Raw genomic sequence first — 18,350 nt, forward strand, 5'->3', positions numbered from 1 at the left:
AGTAGCAGAAAACAAAGACAGAGAAGTGGTATTGAGAGGTGGATCTGTTGTTCTAACAGATACCAGAAAATGCAGAAGTAGCTTTGGAACTGGGTAATGGGTAAAGGCTAAAAGAGTCTGGAGGAGCAGGCTAGAAAAACCCTAGATTACCATGAACAGAATGTTAAGGGTGATTCTGTTAAGGGCTTATAAGAGGAATCTGTAGAAAAGGTATGGAATGTCTTAGATATTAAGTGGTCGTGGCCAGAATGTTGATAGAAACACGGACAGTAAAGGCCATTCTCATGAGGTCTCAGACAGAAATGAAGAACAAGGTATTGGAAGCTGGATTAAAAGTCACCCTGTTATACAGTTGCAAAGAACTTGGCTGAATTGTGTTTGTGTACTAGGACTTTATGGAATGAAGAACTTAAGGGTCATTAACTAAGATGTCTGATGCAAGAAATATCTAAGCAGTAGAGCATTCAGGTTGCTGCATAGCTACTTCTAACCACATACATTGAGATGCCAGAGGAAAAAGCTTAAAGATGGAATTTATAATTAAAAGGTAAAAAACAGAAAGATTTGGAAAATTTGCAGGCTGCACATGTAAAGAGTAAAGAAGCATGTGAAAGAGAGAATACTACAGGTGTGCCCAAGTGACCATTTGCTAAAGAGTTTACCACAGATAGTGATTCAGGTGCTATTCATCAAGTGAACAGGAGAAAGACCTCAAAGGCATTTCAGAGGCCTTCAAGTCTGCCTGTCCCATCACAGGCCTTGAGCTCTAGAAAAAATAGAATAGTTTCAGGGAATGGGCTCAAGGTACCTTCCATGGAATTGCTGCTCAGAGCCACATTGGGCCTCTGCTTCCTGTGTTCCACCACAGTGTATGCCTCAACCAACCCCACCTATAGCCTAAGTTGGTTCCTGTGCAGTGTGCATGCAGTAAGCCTTGACAGTGTCCACATGTTATAAGTATCCAGGCTCACAGAATACAAGAGCTGTGGGAGTATGGCTCCCTTCACCTGGATTTCAAAGGATGTATCAAATAACCTGAGAGCCTAAGCAGAATCCTGCCACAGGTGGAGCCTCCACAGAGAGTGCTCACTAGGGCAAAGCCTAGTGGATCCATGGGATTGGGCTGCCACTGAGACCCCAGAGCTATAGGGTCACCAGTGGAAACTCTGGCCTGGGAAGGTCGTAGGCATGAGACTCCAACCCAAGAGAACTGAAGCATGGGCTGAGCCCAGCAAAGACATGGGGTCGTGGCCACCTGAGGCTTTGGAGACCCAAATTCCCCAGTGTCCAGAAGGTGGCAAATGGAGTAAATGATTGTTGTGGAAGTCTGAGGTTTAACATTGTTTTCCCTATTAGATTTTGGACCAACTTAGGGCCTCTTGCTTCTTTCTTTTTGCCTATCTCTCCCTTTTGTCATGGGAGTGTCTATCGTATGCAGGCACCATTGTCATATTTTGGAAGTAGATATCTTTTTTTTATTTATTTCACAGGCTTACAGCTGGAGAGGAATTTGCCTCAGGATGAATCGCACCTTGAGTCTCACCCATATCCGATTCAGATGACATTCTGGACTTTGGAGTTTTGAGTTTGTGCTAAAATAAGTGAAGACTTTTGGAGCCACCGAGATGGAATAAATATATTTTTGTATATAAGAAGGACATGAGTTTTGTGAGGCAAAGAGGCAGAATGCTACAGTTTAAATGTTTGCTTCCTCTAAAACTCATATTGAAATTTAATTGTCACTGTGATGGTATTAAGAGGAGGGACTATTAAGAAGTGATTAGGTCACGAGGGCTCTTCCCTCATGAATGCAATAATGCCATTATCATGGAAGTGGATTAGTGATTGAGGGATTTCAGCCCCCTTTTTCTCCCTGTCTGTATGCTCATTTGTCCTTCCATCATGTTAGGATGCAACCCCTTGATCTTGGACTTCTCAGTCTCCAGAACGATGAGCCAAATAAACTTTTTTTAAAAAAAATTAATTACCTAGTCTGTGGTATTCTGTTACATCAGCAGAAAATTGACTAAGATGGTATGTCGGATTTGTTATGAAAGGTTAGGCGAGCAGATGGAATTGACTGACCTAAGAGGAAACTGAAACTTCAGGACTCAGTAATTACCAGAGCTGTGGGAGACCTCTATGTTAGGCTGAGATGTCTCAACTGAACACAGGAGGCTTTGAGGCTCCGGACCTGGGGTTTAATAAGAATTTCAATGGTTTCGAAAGATACTACAGTCATATAAATTTGGTCAGAGCTAAAGACTGGAATGGTGTTCTTCTCTTCAAGAGAACAAATTTTTAGCAGTGTGCTTGATTAATCTACAAATGAACATATTTGTATAAAAATATTCATTATCACCTTAATATTGTTTTAAAAAGAAAGTTGTAGCACTCACTCCAGCTGAGATAAAAGCCCTTGTAGTTTGTTTCTTCAGCCTCCAACCTAACCATATCCAATCATGACATCCCACCATTGAAATTATCAAACTCCAATGTTTCTGAGTCAAACAGGCAGTTGTTTAAAATATTTTTATTCCCGTTTACCAATAATACACAAAAACCATGAAAATTGTCAGTGATCATATTTGTGACCTAATCTTTCCAAAATTTGGTTCTTACCCAAGTTTATTAAAGTTCCTAACTGTAATGTGTTCACTGGCTTTGGAAGGTCTTGGATGGATAAGTTGTTGGCATAAAGCTCCTTTAGCCAACAAAAAAAAGAAACCCTTTTTTGGGTGTATGGAATTTTTTACAATTACTGAGTAATTAAATTTGAATGTGAAATATTGGAAAACTGTTTTGTTTTTATTTGTGTCCAATTTAGACCTTACGGCAAGAGAATTGTGTATATTCAAATGTTTTCAGATGCGCAACCTATTGAAAGCAATAATTTATTGCACTTAAGACACGTTCATATGTGAGTTTTATATAAAGGTTGAAAGTGCTTTTCATGAAGGTAAAGAATTATTTTAATTTAAAGTAAACGTGCACACAAAAAGGCAAAAATAGTCAATCAACACCATAAGCCATTGTTATTTTTTCTTATAACTTACAGATATTGCAAATTTTCAAGTCCTTCAAAAGCACTTCTGGAAATCTTTCTGATGTGGTTGTTGTTCAGCAGACTGAAAAAACAAAAACAAACAAATAATTCCCAAATGAGAAACAGATTCTGCAAACATCAAAATAGTTCTGCTAAGTATAGTTCTTTGCACAACAGAAAAATATTTACTGACATGGTTCACTAAATTTGGAAATTTATACTTTAATTCCCGATTCAAAAAAGTGATATAAAACATTAATTTGTCACAAAGACTTTTCAAAAATAATTTGTGTTTATTAAATGACCCTAAAACATTCCTAAAACAACTTTGCAACCCAGAGATAAAATTCTTGTTTTCCTGAAGCACGTCATCTAAAAGGAAAATTATCAACATAGCCACGGTAACAAAGGAACATATTCCTAAACAAACAGATGGAGAGTATTGAACACTCAGTCTTAAGCATCTTCCTTGGAAAAATAAATATCACAGCTATTGGCACACAGTGGACTTTCATTGTGTATTTGTTAAACTGTCAAACCAAGAGTCAATTACACCATAGGAAGTGAGGCTCTTATTATAGTAGTATCCAACGGTCCAAAAATGATTTCTAAAAAATCCAGGGAGAAAAATAACAGGTGGCAGAAATAAATCGAATTTGAACAGTAAAACAAGTTACAGAAAATCAACTTTCAGTAACTTCAAAAACTTCAGAAAAAGCACTCTGGCAAATGAAAATTATAAATTTTTTTTCTGGTTAAAAACACTTAAAGTTTCTTTCAAATTTAAATTATTATGGCATGTCTAAATATAGAGGGAAAGTCTGCTAATTAGATTGGCACACATGTTCCTGAATATTCTATACTGTCTAAAACCCTCAAAGCTTCTAAAAATCTACTGCGAAAGTCCAATGCTGGAGGATTCACTTTTAGTATATTATAAAATATTTGTTTTGTGGGGTTTTTGTATGAATGATTAGGAAAACAGAAGTGTTTTGGCCATTGGAGCAGATGATTATTTGAGTTATTATGCACAATTTCACAGGCAGCCTAGAGATTCCGAAGCTCATCTGTTCCTAACTGATTCACTGTAGGTCTCGCTGTTAAATTCCCCAAACAGCATCTGAAGTGGCTGACACCTCACCTGTGGCACCAGAGCCATTTCTCACCATTTGTGACTGCCTAGTGTCCTGGCCATTGGGAGGCAGAACAACCAATCTACAGCCTGCATTGGAGCTGATGCCATACAGAGATAATGCCAATTTTCATGGATAATTCTAAGCTTCAGTCAATGAGCCATTCAACTTTATAGTCCACCATGTGTTCAAGGAATTTTTAAACAGGCTGAAAGCAATATAACTAGTTAATGTGTAATTAATACCAGACACAAACCTTGTCCTGGGAGAATTTGCTGTTTAGGTACTCTCTCATTCTATTGTTCAAAATTAATTAATGCACTTCTGTTAGGTCCCCAAACCACCACCATGCAAATATATTTACTTGAAGAAATGACTATTCTGTCCCTCTTAGTCTATTAAATACAATATGCACCAATGCATGTAGAATAAACTATACATGTGTGTATACATACATATGTGCATGTGTGTATGTAATTTGCACATCTGCTATGATGCATGTATATGTGTGGTATGTGACACATGTATATAGTCTCAACCTCATATTAATCACAGATCACAAAAAACAATTTGAGTGACTATTTTCTTAAATCTTCCAACGATGGTGCCTAGGAGAGAGAAATTGACTCACTTCATACAAAAGCTGTCTTTGGGCATTAGTGTTAATTATCTTTCAAAGCCACAGTTAAGAAATGGAAAAGATATTACATACCATAATTAGTCTTTCTTCAGTACATTAAATGTGCTTGAAGCCTATGTTTCTGCATATTCTTTTATAGTTATTTAAATTTTAACAAAAATAAAACACAAGATTTCAAAAACTCACACTGAAGTTATGATGTGCATGACCTACAGTATGAGATCAAACAATTTAACTTGTTTTCTTGAAAATGTTTCTATTGCTGACAAGAAACCAATTCATTAAAATGGTTCACAGTTGAATGTATTTTCCAATCACAAGTACATATTTCTTGTCAAGTTTTATTCAGAGCATTATGGTTTCCATCAAAATATCTTTACTATAATTTTAATGGTTGGAACCCTACCCAAGTAATGTTTTGGTTAAGTGGTTATAGAAACTGTCATTTATATTATTTTGTTTTGTTATTCATAAAGAAAATGCATTCAAAATTTATGAGTGGGTCTGCTAAAATTCAGGGCATAAAACAATACCTAACTTTCTTTCATCAAAAATCAGCACAAGCTTAGGGAAATTTGTGGCTGTATCCTATATCCTCATGACGCCCATGATGCCAAAGGAACAAAACAAAACAAAACAAAACAAAAAAGAAGCAAACAAAACCTGCAAGAAGAAAAAGTAAAAATTTTACAGGTTTTATTGAGAAAATAAAACAATTTCTGAAAACAGGAGATCTGAACATGCTGATGATCAAACTTTTGGGGTAAAAGAGGAACCAGTAATAGACCAATGGTCCAGTTTATTAGCTCTATCTGTTTTTGCTGAAACACAAAGTCTTACCCAGAGTATGCCCACATACACTTGCATATTTACTATTATAGAAACGTATACTGTGTGGTTGGAAATATTTTATTAAAAACCGTAAGTGACTGCTAGAAAAGATTAAGGCAATTTGCATAATCAGCAATTCATCAAAGCGTAAAATAAAAAATAAAAATAATAAAATTTATAAAGAAAAACAGAACTCTCTCCCATCTCACACGAAATTTCTGCTGGGGTAATGCCAAGATTTACTCCACAAGTGAATCATTATCTCTGCGTAGAAATACAAATAATATACTTTTTGTAAGTGGTAATAATGTTGGTCTGTTCCTGCTTGTTATGGTTATGCTTATTTTCATTTGGATACTCCAGAAATATGGTTCTGCTACTCTTAACATTAGCAGTTAAGGGTTGTGAACTTCATTTCTGTGCATACTAAAGTAAACATAGTATGAAATCTTCAATGAGCATAAATCATTATTCTGGAGTGATCTGCATAGTCACCAAGCAAGAGATTCATGGCAAAAGTCACTTATAGCTACCCTTGATTATCTGTCACAGCCACAGAAAAATATTTATATAATCATAAACAATGCATAAATCATTTGCAATTCAAAACCATAAGAAAAAAAAAAGGAAAAGGAGAAAGGAGAGGAAAAGGAAAAAGGAAAAGAAAAGAAATCAGGCTGATTTAAAGAACACAAATTTATTATTTTTTCCAACTTTTATTTTAGATTCAGGGGGCACATATGCAGATACGTTACCTGGGTATATTGCATGCTTCTGAGATTTCGGGTATGGATAATCCCATCACCTGGTACTGAGAATAGGACCAAATAGTTTTCCAGCCCTTGCCACCCTCCCTTCCTGTCTACTCTAGTAGTCCCCAGTGTCTATTGTTGCCCTCATTATGTCCATAAGTATCCAATGTTTAGCTCCCACTTAAAAGTGAAAACGTAGTATTTGGTTTTGTTTGTTTTTTGTTTGTTTTTTTTTGGTTCCTGCATTAATTCACTTAGGATAATGACTTCCAGATGCATCCATGTTGTTGCAAGGAACATGATTTCATTCTTATGGCTGCGTAGTATTCCACGGTATATATGTACCACACTTATCCAGTCCACTACTGATGGACACCTATGTTGATTCCATGATTTTGCTATGATGTAGACTGTTGTAATTAACATATGAGCATATGTGTCTTTTTGGTAGAATGATTTGTTTTCTTTTTTATATATACCCAGTAATAGGATTGCTGGGTCAAATGGTAGTTCTGTTTTAAATTCTTTGAGCAATCTCCAACCTGCTTTCCACAGCGGCTGAACTAATTTACTTTCCCATCAACACTATAAAAGCATTCCCTTTTCTCCACAGCCTCACCCACAGCTGTTGCTTTTTTTACTTTTTAATAATAGCCATTCTGACTATTATTATAGAGGTAGTATCTTATTGTGGTTTTGATTTGCTTTTATTTGATGACTCGTGATGATGAGCATTTTATCATACGTTTGTGGGCTACATGTATGCCTTCTTTTCAGATGTCTCTGTTCATGTCCTTTGCCTATTTTTGTTGAGGTTATTTGTTTTTTGTTTGTTCAATTGTTTAAGTTTCTTAAAGATTCTAGATAGTAGACCTTCATCAGATGAAGAGTTTGCAGATATTTCCTCCCATTCTGTAGGTTGTCTGTTTACTGTGTTTTTAGTTCTTTTGCTGTGCAGAAGCTCTTTATTTTTATTAGGTCCCACTTGCCAATTTTTGTTTTCTTTGCATCTGCTTTTGAGGGTTTAGTCAAAAATGTTCTCCCAATGCCCATGCCCAGATGGTATTTTGTAGGTTTTCTTCTAGAATTCTTAGAGTCTGAGGTCTTAGATTTAAATATTTAATCCATCTTGAGTTAATGTTTGTACACAGTGGAAGGTAGGGGTCAAGTTTCATTCTTCTACATATGGCTAGCCAGCTATTCTAGCACCATTTACTAAATAGGGAGTTTTTCCCCCATTGCTTATTTATGTTGACTTCATCAAAGATCAAATGATTGTAGGTGTGTGGCCTTATGTCAGGGCTCTGTATTCTGTTCCAGTGGTCTATGTGTCTGTTTTTGTACCAGTACAATGCTGTTTTGGTTACTGTAGCCTTCTAATATAGTTGGAAGTTGGGTAATGTGATGCCTCTGACTTTGTACTTTTTTAAAGATTGCTTTGGTTATTGGGGCTATTTGGGGTTTCATATACATTTTACAATAGTTTTTTCCAATTCTATGAAAAACTACACTGGTAGTTCGCTAGGAATAGCATTGACTCTATCGATCACTTTGAGCAGAATGTCCATTTTAACAGATATTGATTCTTCCAATCCATGAGTATGGAATATTTTTCCATTTGTTTGTGCCATCTATGATTTCTTTTAGCAGTTTTTTGTTTCGTTTTCCTTGTAGAGGTCTTTCACTTCCTTTGTTAGATATATCTCTAAGTATTTGTGTGTTGGGGGGGGGTGTATGTCTACTGTAAATAGTACTGCATTCTTTTTTTTTTTTTTTTTTGGCTTTTTTTCTTTTTTCTTTTTTTTTTTTTTTGAGATGGAGTTTCACTCTTGTTGCCCATACTGGAGTGCAATGGTGTGATCTTAGTTCACTGCAACCTCCACCTCCCAGGTTCAAGCAAGTCTCCTGCCTTAGCCTCCCGAGTAGCTGGGATTACAGGCATGTGCCACCATGCCTGGCTAATTTTGTATTTTTAGTAGAGAAGGGGTTTATCCATGTTGGTCAGGCTGGTTTCGAACTCCCGATCTCAGGTGATCCGCCTGCCTTGGCCTCCCAAAGTTCTGGGATTACAGGCATGAGCCACTGCACGCAGCCTAGAATTGCATTCTTAATTTGGCTGTCAGCTTGAATGTAATTTGTGTATAAAAATGTTGTTACTACTTGTTGCATGTTTATTTTGTATCCTGAAATTTGTTGAAGTTGTTTATCAGTTTCAGAAGGCTTATGGTGGAATTTTTAGAATTTTAAGGCATAAAATCATATTGTCCACAAAGAGAGGTAGTACTCCTTTTTTTCCTATTTTGATGCCTTTTATTTCTTTCTCTTGCCTGATTGCTTTTACTAGCACCTTTAGTACTATTTTGAATAGGGATGATGGGAGTTGGCATCCTTGTCTTATTCCAGTTCTCAAAGGGAAAGCTTCCAATTTTTGTCTGTGAAGTATGATGTTGGCTGTGAGCTTATCATAGATGGCTTATTATTTTGAGGTATATTCCTTCAATGCCTTGTTTCTTGAGAGTTTTCATTATAAAGAGACATTGAATTTCATCAAAAGCTCTTTCTGCATTTATTGAGATGATCATATGGTTTTTCTTTTTTAATTCTGCTTATATGGTGAATCAAATTCTCACATTTATTGATTTTCATATGCTGAACCAATCTTGAATCCCAGAAATGAAGCATATGTGATCATGGTGAACTAATTTTTTGATGTGCTGCTGGATTCAGTTTGCTAGTATTTTGTTGAGGAATTTTATATCTATGTTCACTAGGGATATTGGCCTGTAATTTCATTTTTTATTGTATCTTTGTATCAAGGTGATGCTGGCCCCCAAAGAGTGAGTTAGGCAAACATGCCTCTTCGATTTTCTAACGTAAGTTTGAGTAGAATTGGTGTCAACTCTTCTTTGTACATCTGGTAGCATTCGGCTGTGAATCCGTTTGGTACAAGGCTTATTTTTTACAGGTTTTTATTACTGATTCAATTTTGGAAGTTGATATTGGTCCATTCAGCATTTCAATTTTTTCCTGATTCAATCTTGGGAGATTTGTCCTTACAGGAATTTATCAATTTCCTCTAGATTTTCTGGTTTGTATGTATAGAGGTGTTCATAACAGTCTCTGAGGATCTTTTGTATTTCTGTAGGATTGATTGTAATGTCTGCTTTGTCATTTCTGATTGTGCTAATTTGGATCTTCTTTTTCTCTTTGTTAATCTAGCTAGAGGTCTATACATCTTGTTTGTCTTTTTAAACAACCAACTTTTGATTTTGTTGATTCTTTGTATGGATTTGGGGTCTCAGTTTTATTCATTTCTGCTTTGATTTTATTTACTTCTTTTCTCCTGCTAGTTCTGGGGTTAGTTTGTTCTTGTTTTTCTCATTTTTCCAGCTGTGATGTCAGATTGTTAATTTGAGATCTTCCTAATTTTTCGAGGTAGGCATTTATTGCTCTCAACTTTCCTCTTAACATTGCTTTTATTGCATCCCAGAGATTTTGATATGTTATGTATCTGTTTTTATTTATTTCCAATAATTTTTTGATTTCTGATTCATTGTTTACCCAAAGTCATTCAGAAATAAGTTGTTTAATTTCCATGTAAGGGTATGGTTTTGAGAGATCTTTTTGAAATTGACTTATATTTTTATTCCACTGTGGCCCAAGAGTATGATTGGTATAATTTTGATTCTTTTAAAATGTATTGATACTTGCTTTATGGCCAAACATATGGTCAATCTTGGAGTATGCTCCATGTGCAGATGAGAGAATATATATTCCGTGGTTGATCCATGGAGTATTCTGTAATGTTTATTAGGTTTAACTGGCCAAGTGTTGTGTTTAAGTCCATAGTTTTGTTTTGTTAATTTTCCGTCTTGATGGTCTGTCCAACGTTGTCATTGAGTGTTGAAGTTCATAACTATTACTATGTGGCTGTCTACATCATTTTAGATCTAGAAATACTTGTTTTATAAATCTGGGTGCTCCAATGTTGGGTGTGCACATATTTAGGATAGTTAAGTCTTCTTGTTGAAGTGAACTCTGTCATTATGTAATACCCTTCTTTGTCTTTTACTGTTGTTGATTTAATCTCTGTTTTATCTGATATAAGAACAGCAACTCCTGCTTTTTTTTCCATTTGCATGGCAGATTTCTCACTAACCCTCTGCTTTGAGCCTATTGGTGTCATTATGTGTGAGTTGAATCTCTTGAAGACAGCAGATGGATGGGTCCTCTTTTTTTATCCAACTTGCCACTCTGTGCCTTTAAAGTAGGGCATTTAGAACATGTACATTCAAGTTTAATATTCATATGTAAGAGTTTGACCCTATTACAAAATTGTTAGCTGTTTGCTTTGTAGTAGCTTCTATTGTGGATTTTTTTTTTTTTTTTTAACATATAGGGTCTGCAGGCTATGCACTTAAGTGTGTTTTTTGGTAGTAGGTATCATTCTTTTGTTTCCATATTTAGAACTTCATCAAGAATCTCACATAAGGCTGGTCTAGTGGTGATGAGTCCCCTTAGTTCTTGCTTGTCTGGAAAAGATTTTATTTCTCCTTCATTTATGAAGCTTAGTTTGGTGGGATATGAAATTCTTGGTTGGAATCTCTTTTCTTTAAGAATGCTGAAAATAGGCCCCCAAACTCTCCTTACTTGTAAGGATGTTAGCCTGATGGGCTTCCCTTTGTATGTGATTTTTTTTCTTTTCTTGAGCATTGACTTCGGACAGTCTGGTGACTATATTCCTTGGTGATGTTTGTTTTGTGTAGTATCTCACAGGTGTGCTCTAGATTTTTTTATCTAGATGTCTATATCTCCAACTAGATTAAGGAAGTTTCCTTGAATTATTCCCTCAAGTTTATTTTCCACATTGTTTGCTTTTTCTCCTTCTCTTTCAGGAATACCAATAATTCATAGTTTATTTTGATTTACATAATCCCATATTTCTTAAATACTTCATTTGTTTAAACATTTATTTCCTTTTTTAAATCAGATTATGTTAATTCAAAAGACCAGTCTTCAAGCTCTGAAATTCTTTTATCTGCTTAGTCCATATGAATTTATTATTAAGTGAATTTGTTAACTTTTTTCTTCATGTATATTTCTCAAAAAAAGCAGATTTACATGTGAAATATGAGTAACAAATTCTAAGACTTCAAAATTCTAATGTTCTTTGAAACAAATATTATTTGAAAGAAAGATGTAGTTATTATGAAAATTTATGTTCAGGACCATGTGTTTCTTTTGATGTACATTAACTTAAAAAATCCTTTGTCTCACATTTTCACTTTGTTGTGTATCTTTTCTTTATCAACTTATTAAAAACCCTTTGTAAGCAAAAAATTAAACTTTTGTTTATAATGTTTTAGAATTATTTTGTCAAAGTTTATATAATTTATACTTTTAGCTTTCTTTATTGTTTGTATTTTACAAATGTTTTAAATTTTTATGTAATAAAATTTATTGTTCTTTTCCTTTATGGCTTTGGATTTTGTATCATACTTAGGCTTTCCTCAATCTAAGATTACATTAAAATCCCAATATTTTTCTTAAGCTTTGTAGTTTCATTTTAATGCTTTAATCTTTGAATCATCTTGAATTAACATTTTTTCCAAATTGTTTACATATTATCATTACTATCGATTGACATATTTACAGTTTCTCCTGTGATATGCAATATTAATATAATTATATGCAAATCTCCATCATGTAACTGGTTCCCTTTCTAGACACACTGCAATGGAAATATTTACAATATTATTGTTTTTTAATATTTTACTCTTTATATAGGATAGTTTCTACCCCTGTCTTTTACTATTTTAATGATTAATTTTAAAGATATTTTTCTGGGTATATTTTAGGAATATCCTTCAAGCTTCAAAAATTTCCTTTGCATATTTTGACTAATATTAAAATTTTACCATATTGACTTTACCTTTCATTTTTCTGCTTATCTAAACCATCTTTTTAATCTTAGTATGTTTTAGAAGTAGTCACCTTCTGTGTGCTATGTATTTCTTATCGAGTCTGTTGATACTTCTTATGTCTTCCAGTTTGCTAAGCTGGATATTTTCTTTTGTCATATTTTGTAACAGATGACTTTTTGAATATAGGATATTGATTTTTTCATATCAGTTGTTACTATAATTCCTTATTATACTTCTTTATTGTTTTTAACCATTTGTAAAGTGAATGTAGGTTGCACGATATAAGCATATCCTATAATGATCATGATTTTTTTGCTTTCTCTTTTCCATAATTATAATTTATTTCTATCCCTAATAATGCTAGATAATATATCTTTAAAATGTGCTTTGAAATAATGATGATAATGGACATTCTTTTAGAGTTTTGACCTTAATAATTATGATAGTTTCAGACTAGTCAGGTTGGAAGAGAAAAAATTATAAAGAAAATATGTACCAGGCAACTCTATTACTAAATCAGGAAACCGGGCAGTGACAAAGGAGTGTCATTGTGCTCATGCTTTCTCTTACCACTAGTAATTACTATCATAAGCAGTACTAAAGATATGACTTTTTTGTAGATCTATACCAAAACCAAAGAAGTAGTACATTTTTTGTAATACTGTCAACATATTATAACTGCTTTAAGAAACCTTCCCCCAAAATTTTAATAAAATTTGTTTGTTAAATTATTCAATTCCTAAAATCCATTGCTAATACTTAAACACTTATCCATAAATTTAGGCTTCTAAATAGTGTTAGGTCTTTCTGTTATTTTCAGACATTATTAATTTCAAGACTTTTTACCATCCTGTACCCAGATACACTATACTTGTATACATCTATACATACATCCAAACACATATGCAACTGCTATTGTGTCATCTTCTGACACACAGAGCAAATATCTCATCAGAGCTTGTATAGTATTAGGAATATACATCATCATATGACTTCCATTTTAGTAGAACTATAATGCTACCATGTATCACATAAGTAATCCATGACAACTATATAAAAGTTAGAAAATACATATTTGCCCAAGTAAAATTAAAAGAAACATCACTATTCAGAAATACTAAGTTAATTTTGGTAAATATCTTCTAAGTTTTAGAATTACTCAATATTTATAAATTGCCCATGATCAGCAGCTAGTAATTTTGTATTTTCTTATATTCTTGCCTTGTACCATATAAAATATAAATATTATTCTAGGACATATTTATGAGAGATATAATGACATATACTAAGTAAAAAGCAATAATTTTCTTTCATTTGGACATATAGGTAACAAGATTAAATACTTTTGAATAAGTCAAGATGAGAAACTATCAATTTGATAAAGTAATTTTATAGAATTGCTGAAATATAAAAGAGCTCAGATTGGTTGATATTTTCCAAGGTTTCCTGTCTTTCTTCCAGGTTTGGTCATATGACTATTTGTTGCCAATCTGTTATGGTCACAGGCTTTATGTAATTTTAAAAGAAAAAAAGAAAGAATCTGAATTCAAAAATGTGAAATGCATACAGATACAGTCATTATTAAAATTATTAATATAAATATTCATTATTAAAAAGAAAATCATGAGGCCATGTTTAATATCAATTTGCTAAATACATTTTAAAATCTAAGATCAAAGATGATGCTCTTAAATATATGAGTTTAATAATGAATCATTTAATTTCCTGAATGTTCAATAAAGGAAAAATTATAGTTAGATGTTGTTGGATTTGAATGTGTCCCCCAAAAGTTCATGTGCTGGAAACTTAATCCCTCTGTTCTCATGAATAAATTTATGGATTAATGATGGCCCTGCCCTCATAAATGAGTTAATGTTGCTATCAAAGGTGTGGGTTTTGTTGTCTCCCTCATGAATGAATGAATGTTGCTATCACAGGAGTGGGTTCATTATCTCAAGAGTGGCTTTGTTATAAAAATGAGCTCTCTGACTCTCCTGCTCTTGCCCTCTCACCATGTAATGCAACCCATCATATTATGAAACAGGAAGAAAGCCCTCACGAGATGCTAGTGCCATGCATTTGGACTTCTCAGCCTCCATAACTGTAAGAAATAAATTTATGTTATTCATATATTATCTTGTCATAGCAACATAAAATAGACTAAGACAGATCTCTTTTTAAAAAAAGAAAAGATGCCAGATGCTATGAGATTGTAAATTGTAATAAGATTAACATTCAGCAAACGAAGAAAATCTCCTTCTTTTAAATTACTCATGTACGTGCCATGAGAGGCTAAACTGACATTGCCATAGAGTATCATAGAGTTTTAGACATAAAGAAACCTCAAAAGTTATTTAACTTTGAATTTTTTGTCTGTTTTGGCTTTTGTGATAACAAAACTAATGAAACATGAATTTATCTCTCATCATAGCATATTTTTAGGGAATGGGTCTATTTGTGCATGCTAGCCGTGGATCCTTTATGTTCCAGTGGGAATGCAGAACATACGACGCTTTCTGTTTGTGGTTCTTGCATAGCTCATTGAAAAAGGCAAAATACAATTAACCTTTAGGTATATGCATTTTCCACAAGTAGAAATAATATTCTAAAGTTCTTTAACCAAACTTTTGAAAGCAGAGTTTTAAAGAAATTCAAACTAGCCTTTAACATCTAGAACTGTCCTCCCCAACTGAAATATAATCTGAGCCACAAATGCAAGTCACATATGTGATTTCTAATTTTCTAGTAGCCACATTTTAAAAAAGTAAAAAGAACTGGGTAAAATTGATTTTTATGATGTATCTTTATCTAATACAGTGTATTGAAATGATTATCATTCTAATGTGTAACCAATATAAAAATTATAAATAAGATATTTTATATTCTTATTTTCAGATGTCTTTGCAATCTGAATGTCTTTCACACATACAACAGATAGCAGCTTGGACTAACTACACGTCAAGTGCTCAACAGCACCCACCTGTGGCTCATACATGTGGCTACCATATTGGACAGCATAGTTACTTTGCTCACACACTGTCAACAGTCCCTACAAAATCTTTCTTCTCTAAAAATGCCCTGTAATCCAGAAAGAACTCACATCACCATTACCTCTTCATGCAATTTAGTAAAACTTATGTGTTTGAGTTTTTTTTTCTGATACAATAATGTACTTAAATATATTGTGGAATGCAATTTACTTGATCCATGTCTTTAACTGAGCACTCTAGAAACCAATATTTATTGACTCTCAGGCTCCATGATCCCATAGACTGATCTGTATAGTAGTGGACATGGGAAATGGGGAGGGACACAGTTAGAAGCACTTTCCTAAACCCTTCAGATGATTGTCCATATGCAGCTCACAGGTCTCCACCTGCCAAATTCACATGACATTTTTGAGAGTTAATTGGCACTAATAGAAGTAATTAGTATGATCTCATTTCTTTCTTCCAGAGCCTTCAATCCCTGATGTTCATAACAAAGGAGGCACAAAGCCCAATTATTTTTGGCTCTTGGGCTGGTTGTGATCATCATACATTAACCAAGTTTCTACCTCCACTGCCAGTAACTGCTGGGGCTGCTAACTGCAATTGTTGGGAAGCCACTCCACCTCTACCCACCAATATTGCTTGGCACTGTAAGAAAGCAGAGAGGGACTGGGTGCGGTGGCTCATGCCTGTAATCCCAGCACTTTGGGAGGCCAAGGTGGGTAGATCACCTGAGGTCAGGAGTTCAAGACAAGCCTGACCAACATGGCAAAACCCCATCTCTACTAAAAACACAAAATTAACCAGGCATGATGGTGCAAGCCTGTAGCCCCAGCTACTTGGGAGGCTGAGGCAGGAGAATCACTGAAGCCCGGGAGGGAGAGGTTGCAGTGAGCTGAGATTGCACCACTGCAATCTAATTTGGGCAACAGAGTGCGACTCCACCTCAAAAAAAAGGAAGAGGGGAAGGAAGGAAGGAAGGAGGGAGGGAGGGAGGGAAGGAAGGAAGGAAGGAAGGAAGGAAGGAAGGAAGGAAGGAAGGAAGGAAGGAAGGAAGGAAGGAAGGAAGGAAGGAAGGAAGGAAGGAGAAAGAAAGAGAAACAAGTCGGGCGCAGAGGCCCCCGCCTGTAATCCCAGCACTTTGGAAGGCCGAGGTGGGCGGATCACGAGGTCAGGAGATGGAGACCATCCTGGCTAACATGGTGAAACCCCATCTCTGCTAAAAATACAAAAAATTAGCCAGGCATCATGGCGGGTGCCTGTAATCCCAGGTACTCGAGAGGCTGAGGCAGGAGAATGGCTTGAATCCGGAAGGCAGAGCTTGCAGTGCGCCGAGATTACCCCATTGCACTCCAGCCTGGGCAACAGCACGAGACTCCATCTCGAAAGAAAGAAAGAAAGAGAGGAAGAGAGGAAGGAAGGAGGGAAGGAAGGAGGGAAGGAGGGAAGGAGGGAAGGGAGGAAGGGAGAGGGAGGGAGGGAGACAAGGAAGGAAGGAAGGAGGAAAGGAGGGAGGGAGGGGAGGGAGGGAGAGAGGGAAGGAAGGAAGGAAGGAAGGAAGGAAGGAAGGAAGGAAGGAAGGAAGGAAGGAAGGAAGGAAGGAAAGAAAGAAAGAAAAAAAAGAAAGAAATGAAAGAAAGAAAGAAGCCAGGAGCAGTGGCTCCCACCTGTAACTCCAGCACTTTGGGAGGCCAAGGTGGGCGGATCACGAGGTCAGGAGATGGAGACCATCCTGGCTAACATGGTGAAACCCCATCTCTCTTAAAAATACAAAAAATTAGCCAGGCATCGTGGCGGGTGCCTGTAATCCCAGGTACTCGAGAGGCTGAGGCAGGAGAATGGCGTGAACCCAGAAGGCAGAGCTTGCAGTGTGCCGAGATTACCCCATTGCACTCCAGCCTGGGCAACAGTGCCAGACTCCATTTCAGGAAGGAAGGGAGGAAGGGAGGGAGGGAGCCCAAAGTCATGGGGTCATCAGGTTCATCTCAAGACAACTCTGTCATTGACTTCCAGGTTTCATTTTTATTACAAAGCCACAAAGCATTAATAGGACAAAGGTAAAGAGAAAGTAGTGCATTGAGTGAGGCCTAAGGAAAAGCATATGTTTTCTCTGAATTTTATGTATAACTCTTGAATATGAAAACACTCAAATTGACGAGGTGCTCTCTCAAGTCACTTAGCCCAGCCCTCTCCCAATTCTATCAGGATTAAGTGGAAAATTCTAGAGATTTCACTGTTAGTGACTCCTTGTTCTCATAAAGGCATCTTTAAGGATTTACAGTTCTCTAAGGATGAATGACAACCTTGAAAGAGAGACTCCAATGCACTGCAAGGAGCAATATTAATAACTCAAGGTCATGTGTTCTAATTCTCAATAAATCTTATTGATTACTTAATATTTTGGAGTTTGACTTTTCCCATATGTAAAAAAAGAAAAAGTAATAACAACTGATATCACACAGTTGATTAAAATGATGTACATCAGAATAAAAAACTAGAAAAATTCAAGTGGTAATTTATAGAGTATGAGGACTCCAGTGGGGGCAGGTGGTAATTAACTACCTAGGAATATGGAATTGTCCTTGGGAGGACACATCAGGAAGTGTCCTCTAGCCCGGAGTCCTTGACCCCTGTGCTCCTGACCTTTGGGGCCACATAATTCCATGTTGGGAGGGTTGATGTCCTGTGATTGTAGCATGATTAACAGGGTAAAATCAGAAGTGAGAACCAGGTAGCTAAAGTGAATTAAGCTAAAATTGGTCAACGTGGTGATGGAGATGAATAGAGTTGGTAGGAAATAGGAAACAAAGGTGAAACACACATAGATGGACAAGTGCAGGTGGAAGGATAAATCCAAGAACAAGAATAACATGGGAAGAAATGGGAAATCTCAGGAAGAGTTAAAGGGAAAATAGCAGCGAGAGTTGTGGAAGCGGAAGAAATTGTTCTGGAGGGCTGCTTACTGCTTGAAATGCCTTTTGTTTCAACTTGTTCTTCACAGGATTGGGGGAAGCTCTCAACATTTTAAATGTGC

At 35.7% G+C, this 18,350-nt stretch overlaps 1 protein-coding gene across 1 annotated transcript in view; it reads right to left on the reverse strand.

The window, feature by feature from the left end:
- PXDNL (peroxidasin like) overlaps positions 1–18,350 on the reverse strand; it is a 504,118-nt gene that overhangs the window by 278,742 nt on the left and 207,026 nt on the right. The window contains exon 3 of the mRNA XM_015145355.3: positions 3,057–3,128. Coding sequence (XP_015000841.3) covers positions 3,057–3,128 — 72 coding nt within the window. The remainder of the gene's footprint in view (positions 1–3,056; positions 3,129–18,350) is intronic.

Source organism: Macaca mulatta, chromosome 8 (genome assembly GCF_049350105.2).
Source record: "Macaca mulatta isolate MMU2019108-1 chromosome 8, T2T-MMU8v2.0, whole genome shotgun sequence".
Taxonomy (NCBI): domain Eukaryota; kingdom Metazoa; phylum Chordata; class Mammalia; order Primates; family Cercopithecidae; genus Macaca; species Macaca mulatta.